This window comes from Electrophorus electricus, chromosome 20 (genome assembly GCF_041902795.1).
Source record: "Electrophorus electricus isolate QZ-2024a chromosome 20, ASM4190279v1, whole genome shotgun sequence".
NCBI lineage: Eukaryota > Metazoa > Chordata > Actinopteri > Gymnotiformes > Gymnotidae > Electrophorus > Electrophorus electricus.
The window spans coordinates 14,735,001-14,748,282 of record NC_137516.1 but is presented as its reverse complement, the minus strand read 5'-3'; the positions used below and the strand labels follow the sequence as shown (position 1 = coordinate 14,748,282).

The 13,282-nt window shown below is 45.9% G+C and overlaps 1 protein-coding gene across 4 annotated transcripts; it reads right to left on the bottom strand.

The window, feature by feature from the left end:
- Positions 1 to 322: 322 nt before the first annotated feature.
- Positions 323 to 8,968, bottom strand: keap1a (kelch-like ECH-associated protein 1a). 4 transcript variants are annotated; one of them, XM_035536294.2, is made up of 7 exons: positions 8,684 to 8,968; positions 5,783 to 6,420; positions 5,043 to 5,399; positions 4,143 to 4,739; positions 2,120 to 2,325; positions 1,794 to 1,970; positions 323 to 1,193 (listed from the first exon to the last, which is right to left on the bottom strand). In XM_035536294.2, exons 2-7 carry the CDS (start codon positions 5,990 to 5,992, stop codon positions 1,097 to 1,099), a joined length of 1,644 nt encoding a protein of 547 aa, XP_035392187.2. In that variant the 5' UTR covers positions 5,993 to 6,420; positions 8,684 to 8,968; the 3' UTR covers positions 323 to 1,096. The 4 variants fall into 4 exon arrangements, with proteins under 4 accessions (XP_035392187.2, XP_026876855.2, XP_081559706.1 ...); XM_027021054.3 differs by having other exon boundaries at positions 4,063 to 4,739; positions 8,684 to 8,966; XM_081703580.1 differs by having other exon boundaries at positions 4,063 to 4,739; positions 5,043 to 5,288; positions 8,684 to 8,966.
- Positions 8,969 to 13,282: the final 4,314 nt, after the last annotated feature.

Genomic DNA, 13,282 nt, shown 5'->3' with positions numbered 1-13,282 from the left:
GAATCAATGGTGGCCAGTGAACGTCCATCCACAACCAGGCAAATAGCAGACCTCCCAAACAATATATGGTCAGCTGTACTCTTGTGATAGAAACTGATGAATGATGATGATGAAGGGTTAGAGGGCGGCTGATGAGATGTGTATACCAAAATATGGACCTTAATGTGTAATTATACTCTTATAAAGTGCACTTATATAGCTATTCCTAACAAAGTGGCCAGTGAATTCTGCAGGTAGATGTTTATAAAAGGCAGATGTTTTCTGTAAAGTGGTCACAGAATATATCTGAATTTAACCATGAAGTTTAGGTTAAAGGATACGATGGGGTTTAAAAAATTTATTGAAGATATATTAGAGCCAGTGAACATCATTAATGGATTATTAATGAATTAATTATTGATTAAAATGTATTGTATTGATACAAAAAGCAAAACAAAAGAAAACAAACACACACAAAACAAAAAACAAAAAACCCCCAACAACCCCACATTGAACCTTTGGACATTCACTTTCCATAATCCTGTGTTAAAAGTGCTTCTATTCCGGAAGTCATAGCCCTCCACCTAGTGGTCAAGAATAAAACTACACCTCATAAAATATGAGATTTTCAATTGGGCTCAATGTCTCTTCAGAAAAAAAAAAAAGATCACAGATATCTCCTGTTTGCACAGGATGGTCCAAGTAAAAACATGCAAAAATTCGAGTCCATATGAACTTTAAATTTTTTTAAAACAGGTATACAGAACAAATTGATAAGGACTTCTGCAGTCAGGCATTGAGTTAACATACGTCTGAGAGGCGGTGTATTCTCATTAGAGAATCATTTCAGGAGTACACTGATTACTTTCTAAATTAAAACACACAAACACACTGTGACCAGTGAACTCTCTTAAAATACTGCAGCGCTGAAACTGTCTGAAATCTTCATGAGGGAATTGTTTTCTAGGGCAAAGCAGTTCCTATGCCACCTGGCCTGATTGGGCACTGGGTGGACTTTGAGGGCGTGTCAAACTACATTCAAAAGACCCGTCATAATTCTTCCTCTTCCAGTAAGCAGCCCGGGCAGGGCTCCATGGTTACAGCCACGCCCATTCCGCTACGCCCCACAGGCATGTCCGTCACATATGTCCACTGGTTGCTGACCGGACAGTAGCACTCCACGCTGGACACGAACCCACCCTGGTTGAAGCCACCTTGAGGGTAAATGGAATGTTCATTAGCATAATTTAGTAGTATTAGCATAATTAGTAATATTTAGACCAAGGTTTAAAGGTTGACTGAATTGACCATTAGTACTGTGACTACATTCTGAATGCATACTGAAAGCATAAAGATAAGCATCTAACATGACAAATGAAAACCAGAAAGTGACTACAAAATGCAGTGCATCCTGTTATCCAAGGACAGTGTGGGCACAGAAACTAAAATCAGATGAAAGCCAGCCAAATCACTTCATCTAAAAGTGTTCAGTGTCTGGCGATGCCAACACTGAGGTTCCTTGAAAAGGCATTTGGAAGGAATGTGATAACCCAAGAAAAGGGAAGTGGGTCACACTGTGGATGAAGCCTGTATGTACCACTGTTGACAAGGGAGGAGGTGTGATGAGGGGGCGTGACCAGGGGTCACGGTGAGAGTGCAGCTGCTTTGTCTGCCCTGTTGTCTTGGTATGTAACCAGTCATCAGACAGAATGTCATTTCGGAAAAACCACAGGCAGATAGAAGGGAATCCCGGATCTTTTCTCGATGCCCGATCGTGCACAGAGTTCCGGGCATCCGGGGCAGTAGTGGCTCACCGAACACGAAGAGTCGGCGCTGGTAGACGGTGACTCCGTGTGCACTGCGGCAGTGGGACATGGACGCCACAGGCTCCCAGACATCTCGGGTGGGGTTGTACCTCTCCACGGTGTGTAGCTGTGTGTGGCCATCGTAACCACCCACTGCGTAGAGGCAGGACTCCATACACACCACTCCTGCGTGGCCGCAACGTAAAGGACAAGGTGATCAGTGCAGAAACATCACTCGCTCCCAACCTACATGACATCATACGTGCAAAACAGCAGAAGGAAAACTCCACACAATACCCTGGGTGACCCCCCAGGGTGAGCTAAGTGGTGTTTACCGACGCCGCTCCGCACGGTATTCATAGGTGCCACGTGTTGCCAGGTGTTGGTGTCCGGCTGGTAACGCTCCACCGTCTTCCAGCGGTTTTCGCCGTCGAAGCCGCCCACCACGTAGAGCGCCCCGCAACACGCTGCCACACCCGCCCCCAGGCGAGCCACCGACATGGGGGACACAAATGTCCACCTGTTCGCCTCTGGATCGTATCTGTAAAACGGATGTGAAATTTGGTGTTTAGTATGTGTGCATGTATTTCCATATTCTTTCACCACTTGTTTTCCATTTCCATTTTTAATTTATATTGATTTGTATAAAGTATCAGTATTATAGATACATGAAAGGCCTAAATATTACTCTTAATAATAATCAAAGTAATATTATATTAGTAATAATAATAATTATTGTTGTTATTATTATTAGACTGAATATTTTTATTAGAGCCATAATACCGATGCCTTATCCATAATATGCCTACATTCTTGAAGAACCCATTCCATAAAGAGTATGAACAGTTTCATGACATCTTACAGCAGTTTCCTGGGCTGAAGTACACCGTAGCAGCAAACACGGTACACAGCAAACCGGGCCCAGCCTGACCGCAGCACGCAACTGTGTTGCGCTAGCCGCGGAAAAAACGTCCGAGTAACCACAGAGCCTTTCGACGGGAGTACGGCGAGGCTGCGAACACCTTGATGCCTCCATTGAGAAACAGTTTCAGGGCCTTGAACCATTTGCAGACTGATTACGGTGGCTGTAGAGGGACAAGCCTAAAGAGGACTCCCTCTCTTGAAGTTCTTTCCATTCAGATTTTTTTGGGCTGTTTTACTGATTTCTGCTGTTAGTATCTCTGCTTCGTTCTTGCTTTGGATTAGACCAGATACTCGCTTGCACTGACCGCATTCTCAGGGTTGCTCTGTTCACAGGAGTAAATAAAACACTATCAGTAGGACACATTCCTGAGTTCTGAAGCATTTGCTGCACTTGAGTCCTGTGTAGCATTTTATTGCTGAGTTATGCATTTCATTAATTCAGTTATTCTGGTTCTATTTATAGCGTGCTGGAAGGCGACATGGGAGTCTCTTCTTCCGCTGTTTAATGTTTACAATAGTGACTCAGCGTATATAATAAAAGCATCTTACGTAAAACCCACCACCCTCAGTTTATTAACCTTTGGCAAGGGGGACGTTGAATAAGGTGCGGTCAAATTGCATTTGAGATTAAAATGTGCATAGTCATTGTTATGCAAAGGATGCACTGCTGTTTCATCCGTCATCAGCAGACAGCGCAGCGACCGCAACCTGGTCCGACTGCTTTTATGGAGTTTAGCAGGACTACAGGCTTTGGTATGTGGGTTATGAAACAGAGCAACCTGAAGCCTGTTTGTCTGGAGTGACTGCTCTGACTAAAAACAAGACTCCTAAGCAGCCTGTTCCTAGAGGGTGTACGTCCTGAGTCTAAAACGTTCAGAAGCTGTCAAAAGACTGGAAGCCCAGCACAGTATGAAAAAGGATCTATAACTCTGAGAAAACACTCTTTTAACTGGAACGGCGCTCGTCTGTAACACATAACAGAGAGCTGAATGCCTGGGGTATTGTGTGACCTAGTCTTTAACCAAGGCTAAAGGCATTTCCAGTTAAACCACCCAATCCTGGTGTTGACAGGTATGCAGGTTTCAGACAGGTGAATGGATTAGTTTCTAATCCTGCAGTAATGCAAGAGTATGTCAGCTTGTATAAACTCATAAACTCACCGAACAAATTAGTAAATGTTCTGATACTGCATGGAGAGAAGTCCATTTTAAAGGGAAGTCTCACTTAAAAATAACTATCCAAAAAGACCTGCATGTTAAAACAAATGAGTGAGCAAAGCAGTGACTGAGTAATCAGTAAACACACACACACACACACACATATTCAATCTAGTCAATTAAAATGTTGCGCCCACCTCTCTACAGTGTTGTGATGTGTGGAACCATGCGAGCCCCCGACTGCATAGATGCTCCCATCGAGCTCGCCGACACCCACCCTGTTCCGGGCCGTGTTGAGCGAGGCCAGCTGCGTCCACTGATTGGTCATCGGGTTGTAGCAGAACAACTCGGCCGAGTCCACGTTGCTCTCCAGCGAGAGGTTGCGTCCGCCCACGGCGTAGAAGAGGCCAAAGAGCACGCAGGCACCTAGGCCGCTGCAGGGCGAGGCCATCCCTTCCAGCTTCAGCCAGGCCCCCCGCCGTGGGTCAAACGCCTCCATGGAGGCCAGCGAGTGCTGCCGGTAGCCGCCGGCCACGTAGATCAGCTGTGTGCCGCGGTGCGGCGGCGGCGGCAGCGGCTTGCGGAGGGTCATGTCCTGGAAGATCTTGGAGAGGAAGTCCTTGCAGGAGTTGGCCTTGCTCAGGATGGGGCATGACTGCAGCTGCCGCTTGAGGAACTTGGCCGGCAGGGCGTAGATGTGCACGGCATTGAGCAGGGCGTGGAAGTACTGGGCCCGGCCCTCCACGTCCCAGCGCACCCAGTCGATACAGGCTTTGTACACTTCGGTCTCGCACAGAACCTTCAGGCTGTCTTGGCTGATCAGCTCCAGCAGTTGGCAGTGAGACAAGCTGAAGAACTCCTCCTCTTTGGTCACCTGGGACAAAAGAACAAAGATGTCGCACAGCTTGGCTCAGGTGTCCTGAAGGGGCTCAGAAGGCCTGATTCCCCCCCCCTCCCCCATCGCCAAATTGACAACTATTTCATTCCACTCTTGATGGCCTTCAGCTAAAGCAAAAAGCTGTGGCTGCCTACCAAGGAAGCTCAGAAACTAATGGAACAGAAACGAGCTGGCTCCTGATTTGCTCAAGTCAAAAAGCTACCGAACTACTAAGTAGCTGATGCTCAGCGATGCCTGGCAATGCACCCACCCGCCACCCATCCCCAGCCCGCCATCTACCTCGCTGAAGTGCGTGTTGACGTACTCGCGGCTACGTTGGTGCAGCTCCACGCAGCCGATTTCCTCGGCGAAGCGGGCAATGCCGATGACGTTGGACGGCTCCAGGTTCTTGATGAGGAAGTCACAGCAGGCCTTGGCCACGTCCTCCATCTGGTAGCGCATGGCGGTCAGCAGGACGTGCATCACACACGTCTCGCCCACCGTGATGCGTGACGTGTAGGCGAAGTCCACCAGCCGGCCGATCACCTGTGGGCACACGTCCCGTAGGGTCACCTCTGACTCCTGGCACTCCCGGAAGTTGCTGGTGAACATGGCCTTGAAGTAGGGGCTGCAGGCAGCCAACACAAGTTTGTGTACCTGGGAAATGTAGACGCAAGTCCGTGACGGGAATAGCGACATTAAAGCGTGGGACGTGACATGCCATAAAACCAGCTGGCTCGCAAGCATACCATTCTGATCCAGCACTAAACCAACTGTCAAAAGCAAACCAACACTGCACTGCAGTGCAGTTTCACAGTTTAATCAACAATTGCTAGGACTAACCAGTTGGTGTTAGGAATATGAGATGCTAAGTAGTCCCAAGCAGCTTTCATCGTTAGTATTTTTAACTCGAGTTCCTTGACATTTTCCGTATATGGTGCTATATCACACGTCACCCCCTCCCCCCAAAGAACCACTAGCACGATTCAAATCGCACTGACGCTCGTCTTTCTCGCCAACTGAACCCTGGAAACTCTCACCTTGAAATCCACTACCGTGTCTTTGTAGGTCACGTGGAGCACCAGGTCGCAGAGCAGCCCGTGGTGGCGGAGTTCGTCCATGAGCGCGAAGGCTCGCGAAGGGTGACTCTCGATGGTGTAGTCAAGGTAACCGTGGCCCTTCATGGAGGGCACTGCGATGGCTGAGAAATCCTCATCCTTAATAGGCCTTTTCTTCCTTGGACATAGCATTCTCTGAGGCCTCAGGGATGTGGTTACGCGGGGTGGGTTGCAGAACGGGGACGAGCAAAGAGTTTACACCCAACCTCGTGTCATTAGGAAATACAGACACAGCTGGAGGTCACTGGGAGACAGAGAGCTATATTTTTTCAGTTTGGTTGGAAGGCCATCATGGCAGGGGACCCTCTCAGGCTGAACGGGCATCATTGAATAATCCAGAGAAAGCTGTCAGGACAGAATCACTTAGACGCCAACACTGCTCCACTTTGCCCATACAGATGAGCTTGTTCTTTCATCTCTCGGTGGTTGAGTATATCAGATCAACGAATGGACAGGCATCCCAAAACTGCTGTCAGTTCTCCACCTGTGAGTTTCCTGGTTCATTTCGAGGTTTCCTGCTTTGACTGGGTGAGGTGTGTTTATGACTCCTGGTCCATGTGCTACAAAAATTTAAAGAATAAATGAGTTTATAAGTAGGTTATTAAACAATATGCCCCAAAGGGCCTTTAAGCTTAGAAAGTAATCCCCTCAATGGCTTTGGACTTTAATGCATTAGGTTTGCGCCAATATGTTATACAATCAAGTTATATAGTCAAACTAAAGTATAGGTAATACAGCAGCACAGTGAAATCTTACAGCACTAAAGCACGACGCTAAACAATGGTGGAAAGTTTATTTCACGCTAGAGCGAAGCTTCCGTGGGAGTTAAACCCAGTACGCAACACTGCTGAATCGTGTTTCAGTTCCGTTTTTCTTTCCCCAAGTCTGAAATGGCGAAAACTGTCAACAAAGCCACGCCCACAACCATACACATAGGCAAAAGGATAATTAGTGATTTCCTGAACACCACAAACCAGCGCAGCACAGCGTCCCCCTGTAATGCCTTGCACCTCAGGCCTTGCTGATATCAGACATCTGTGGAGGCGAATCCCCAGCTCCTCACCCTCAGTGCTTGATAACTTCCACTGGATTTTACCACTGGAACTTTCGGTGCATCTGAAGAGACTTTGCACCCATCCGGTTGCATCCGAGTGTTCCGCATACGAGTGCTTGCCGCCGATGCACGCTCATCACGGGCACCGCCGATGCAGGCTTGGCTTTCCAGTGCACCTGTGGAGGTCCGCGCCTCAACCTCCTATAAAGGCTCACTGTGTCAACCTCTCTACGGCACTGTTCTGATAAGTTCCGGCAACACACTTACACGAAGAACCGTACCACGTATTTCAGCACCCTCCCGCCAGGGAGTCGTTACTTATTAACGGAAACCGAGCGGGCAAGCCTACGTTCAACCCAGTTTAGTTTTGCGGGATCTGTACGTGTTCATCATCTGACAGAAGAGCGTGGGGCATGGCTATGGTTATAAAACAACCCCAAGGCCCTGTTTTTAGTTGTGACAATCACCTAAAATGAGTGGTACAAGTCTATGTATAAGAAGTACTGTAATTATATTACATAATTTGTAGTACTGTTGTAATAATCTATATTAAGTATGAACTAGTTTTAGGACATCTTTAGGTCCATCGTTAGCCAACCATTAAATAAAATACAAATTGTGTTGCCTATAAATACATCAGTTTCCAGAGATACGTGACCCCGAGAGTGCAGAAGGCAACTGATTCCGAAAAGCGCTGTGAATCAAAGGGCTGTGAATTCAGTTATTAAAAGTCTTGTCATGTGGAGAAAAAAAAAACTTGTAAAACCTTTGTTATTTTAATATATGATTGTTCAGTATTTCAGCGTATAAACAGCTTAGACATGCAAAGACTCGCAACGCTCACATGACTCTGGTGAATCTATAACTTTACCAAAATGATTTCTCTTAGGAAGTTAGCTCTGCAACGACAGATAAATCAGACCTCCATGGAATCGGATCATGTGGTTGCGGAAGTGCTGACAAGCCAAATTGTCAAATGAGCAACAATAAAGCACCACATTTTACTGGGAGATAAAATCACTGATTCCACTTGCTCTTAATAAATAAACGTATGATGTTAAGGCAAATAGTACCGTTTTTCCCAAATAATGGAAGTGTTTTGTTTGACTTTATAAGAGGCCGGCGGTGGTCTATCAGTTATCAAGAAAAGACAGACATAGAATCCACCACCTAAAATCCAAACACACACACACACACACACACACACACACACACACACACACACACACACACACACACACACACACACACCCCGAGGGCTTCCTACGCTCGACTGCACGTACAGTGACTACAACGGGAGGCAATCATACGGATGGATCACAGCCTAATGCACTAATATTAACGTGTCAGGTCGGATTAGTTTTTATAACCGAAGAACCTTGCTGAACTGGGCCAATTCAACGGACAGATGCACTGCAATTGTATAAAATACAGTCATTTACAACAGTACTTAAATCTATATTTCGGGCAATTACTAACAAAGAAAAGGAAACGTTAGATACCTTTGAGCAGAATATAAAAGACCATTTTATTTTTCAGACTAGGTCTATGGCTAACTGCACCTTTAATCTCAAAATATTCCAACCGAAGGAACTGAAACGTCCTGTGCACTTCCCACATTAAGTACGTGCGAAGTACTGCATCTGCCAAATTACACCCCGAAAGTGGCAGGAAAGCAAATCCTTATTAGAAATAATGCATCATCGCGAAAACATGCAGCAACTGTGGCCAAGGCAGCACAGCTACCTCACTAGCGCCTAAAAACTCACCGGAAATTGTGCGCAGAAACAGCGGCTCACGACACCGCCGGACGGAATCGGTCTTGGAACTTTTTCGCTCCTTCGTGCGCCAGCGGGTTGAAGCAAAATGCGCTATGAGAAAACAACAACAACAATTCGAGACTTTTGTTTGCACCGCGCCAAGCCGACCTTTCCAGGTGTCCACTGGTGACGCAGGGCGCGTATTGCCACCGTTCCACGTCGGCGGCCGGTTTCGACATCAGCATGACAGTGCAACTCTGCTCCCGGTGCAGCGTCTCTCTCTCTCTCTCTCTCTCTCTCTCTCTCTCTCTCTCTCTCTCTCTCTCTCTCTCTCTCTCTCTCTCTCTCTCTCTCTCTCTCTCTCTCTCTCTCTCTCAGGACACGCCGTACCGCCGGATCAGGACTAAGCTCGGCACCGTCTAAAGCGGTTACCACACCTACCGTTCCCCAGTTCACACAGTTTCGCTCTTTCAAAAAACCCTGTGAAAACAGAGCACCCGTAGGCCACATTTCATATTTCAATTCCGGCCCTCTTCCAGCGCCATACGCAGTCCTTTCCTGTGCATATTCAAATGTGAATTGCAATTTTACGCAGGATAACTAATTACATTTAATGCGGATTCTGTAATTATACACCAAAACACACCAGCTGCGCACAGGTCGATTTCTTTTAATGAACTGTATGGGCCAAATATCACAACATTTCTGATAGTTCACAGATTAGGTCAAACAAACCCCGCTTCAGGCTAGTAGTATAATAAACCCCAATTTATATTACCACCGGGAAAGACGGTAGCGCTTTTAAAAGGGTGCAGCCTAATTGCTAAGGTTTACAATTCCCTGAAACTGCTGTGAGTCACGTGTGGCCTCCGGGTGACATTCTGCGACCAGGAGTCAGCACATTTGGGCACGTACAGTGAAAACGTGGCCTTTGAAGTGTGCTGTATGCTAAAATGCTGAGGGCCAGAGGGTAACCGATGGGTTGAGCCTTCAGGACCTTCACTGAAGCGTAGACCCTGATTTTTAACGTTGTCATGAAAAGTTCTAGATCACATGTTTTTTGGTTTTTTTTTGGTTTTTTTTCCCCCAACTCATCATCCAGGGTGTACTGTCAAGTATCACAGTGTGCAAAGATAAACAACAGAGGTCGGGCCATCTTTGGGTTTCTAGTGAGCTAGTCATTATAAACACAGGGAAAGTTATATATATATATATATATATATATATATATATATATATATATATATATATATATATATATATATATATATATATATATATATATATAAAGTAAATACTGTTTAAGTCTCTTAGAAGGTCCTTTTCCTGTGTTACACTCAGGCCTTTGACCCCTGTGTGGTTTTCACAAAGGCCACTTTGAAGACTCCTGTCTTGTCACGGTTTTGAATAACTTGAAGAGAATCATTGTTTTGTATCTAAATTTCATGGCAGCTGGGAAGGGCAAGTCCAAGAAATGTGTCGAGTGACGGGGAGAGAGAGAGAGAGAGAGAGAGAGAGAGAGAGAGAGAGAGAGAGAGAGAGAGAGAGAGAGAGAGAGAGAGAGAGAATAAACACTGGATAATTTGAATTGCAGACACACCCAAAACAGCCATTAGCTGGAATTGTTCTCCATTTGTCACACAAGAGAGTCTGAGTTAAACATTTACTTTGAATATTTAACTTAATGCATGTAATCCTTTATGCTGTTGTGAAATACGTATCTTAACCCCCCCTTCTTCTTTTTTTAAGCCTTGTTATCATTTCCTTTTCGTACATCACAGTATTGTGAAGCTGCACCGGAGAACACATGCACTTCAACCATGCAGCGCCATGCTCTTGTACAGCAGGTATATGGACGTATACTGCATGTGAATCAGAGTCGATCGCGTGTCACCACAGTACACTGGCTTACAATTCCGTGCTTACAGTAACGTAAAAGGAAGCAGAGGATTTCCCTTTCAGCGCTGTGACACAGCAGTTTGGCAGTACTAACATGGCTGAGGCCGCGGACCAAGCTTTGAATGACAAAGTCCTCACACTGCAACGTTTGCGGTTTTGTTTTTTTTGTTTTTTTGCATTTTATTGCAATATTGCATTATGGTTTACTGGTTTTCAAGCGCACTGAAACACAGCATCGCTAGGTTGGAAGTTGATGGCGTAGCGTGGTTGTTTCCTCATGCCTCTGCTGCCCTCAAGTGGTGTAGCCGGCGCACAAACGCAATGCACTGGCCAGCGATGCACTGACCGCTCTCACGTTAGTGTATGGACGGCCGTGGTCATAAATAATGGCGGGTGTGCCGTGATTTTTGCTTAGAAAAGAACAGGAGAGCCTGGACACCATAAATGCAGCTTTTACTCGCAGCTGGAGACGAAGCCATTCTTGAATGATGGTTCTGAGAGGCATTTGGAAACGGTCGTCTTTGCCAAAGGCTCGCTCGCTTATTTCGCCCACCACTAATTTTATCCAGGCTTGATTTCCTACACGCAAATGCTAAACTTGAGTTTGTTTCTCAGCTAAGTAAATCAAAGCAATAAACTGGGGAGCCTTGCCTCATTACAGCTGATTGTCTAAGAAATAATAGTACATTTTCAGATTTATTGGTTTGTTGCTGATTGGCACCACGCAACACACTGGACGCATATTTAATGTGGTAGAAAATAGTTGTCATCTAGATTACCCGTGAGGAATATTGGCTGTTTGATAGGCCATAGCAGCAGGGAAGGCATAGTTGATGTGCATATGTCATGCATTATTGCCGCGGACACCAAAGGTGCTTCGCTGGGTTCGGTAACTATGCGAAAGGGGCTCCTTCACAAATAACAATCGGATTTCACTTTCTTTGGCTTCCTTCACTGCTAAGCCACACCCTGTCCCTCACAGACAACCCTGGGAGGAACAAACGTTAAAGACCAAGTTTGGCCAAGCCCTAGAAGCGTCATATTTAATTTCAAACACAAATAGCCCCCCCCAATCAACAAGGACTGCACCACCGGGGTCGTTGGCTGTCTCTGCACATTATGAAGAAACGGCGTGATTTACAGCGAGTCTGAGTGCCGAGCCCCTCAGACGCCCTCCGGATGGCCTTAAGAGCCCCGTCCGTGTCGGCTCGCTGATTGGGAATGTGATGCCGAGGTGGGTTTCAGACTGAGGGTCCGCCTCCCTTGGGTAATCATCATTACCTCACCGGCATGGCGGCCTCAAGGAGAAGCCAAAAACGTTTACTTTTTGCGACTCAGCCTGAGCCCCTGTGTCCTGGAGAAACCCCCCCCCCCCCCACCCCGCAAACTTTACGGTGGGATAATGTGTTCCACATGCCCGTGTTCCCCCACTAAATCACTGTGTCCTGATAACCGATGTTCCCCCCCCCCCCCCCGTCTCATTAGGTTCATGTTGTGCTGTCTTAAAGGAGGCTTCTGGAGAAGGGATGGCCTCATAATGACATAATGGGTTTTTTTTTTTAATACACTTATGATGAAGCTTTAACATGAGGATTGTTAAAAGTTTACTAATGCAGTACATTGTCAGCTTCCCACCACATTCCGTCGTTTTGCTCTTGGATAAATCTGTACATTGCAACAGCAACAGAATGTGAGAGAATGCATGCCGGCTCTGGTTTACACTTGAGGGGACCCCTTGAGTGCCAGGTGTAATCATTCTGTTCAGAGATGATCCACCTGGTACTAAGAGTCTCCGCAGGCATGAGGCGTTTGGGCACAATGACAAGTTCCCTTCCTTAAAATTTGAAAATATTACAAATTCCTTCTGGAAGACTCAAGGTACAGGGTGGGCATTAGTGTAGGTAAATTAGTTATTAATTCTATGTAATTTCTAACAGTTTAAGAAAATAAGAACCGAGAGATGACCTGTGATAGTTCGGCATGCAGGAGAGAGAGATGAAGGTGGTGTACTGCCCGACAGGTTTACTGCATCACAGCTTGTCAAGTGCCCACTGACCCACGCTCCCTTTAAACTGAGGTCAAATCTCAAACGAAAAGTTTTAAGAATCGAAGACATGAGTGCGAGAGATCTGAAAAGACCGCACAAGATCTCGCTCCTGGAATGTCAGTCGCATGAGCTTGGAATGGCAGGGAATCTTGCTTCTGGCCTTAGCAAGACCAAGACACGGAAGAAACAAGATTTAAAGCAAAGTCTCATGCCACGAAATGATACTTTACACTGAAGCGATAAGAATAAATTGAAGGCTTTAAAGAAAGCAGTCACAACCAGCCTGCATGCTTTCCTGGCCAGAAAATTGTATGTTTTTTTGTTGTTGTTAATGTTTTAAACACAGTACTGATCCTCTCCAACAATTCCGTTCATTAAAAAAAAAACCCAGCAGTTTCGCTATACTGCTCATATCCACCATGCCAAAACAAAGGAATCTTAAAGAGCTTGCATTTTGGAATCCTCGAAGTAGTCCACTGACCTAAAAATAAATGTCTGTAATGTCGTTCTGTTATGGCACAATTATGATTAAAATGTAGTTCAATTATAGGTAAACTGTTCTGTCTAAGCTTTGGTGAAATAAACAATCATTTTTTCCATTGGCAGAACCTGGAAATGGCTGAATTTCTTCACTGACTTTATTTTTTGTGTGTGGGAAAGGC

Bases quoted from the DNA above. Each gene is read 5' to 3' on its own strand.
- keap1a (XM_027021054.3), bottom strand. From the start codon at position 5,992: ATGCTATGTCCAAGGAAGAAAAGGCCTATTAAGGATGAGGATTTCTCA. The intron at 4,740-5,042 runs GTAGATGGCGGG...CTTTTGTCCCAG, and splicing joins TCAACACGCACTTCAGCGAG to GTGACCAAAGAGGAGGAGTT. The intron at 1,194-1,793 runs GTGAGCCACTAC...TTTACCCTCAAG, and splicing joins GCGCCGACTCTTCGTGTTCG to GTGGCTTCAACCAGGGTGGG.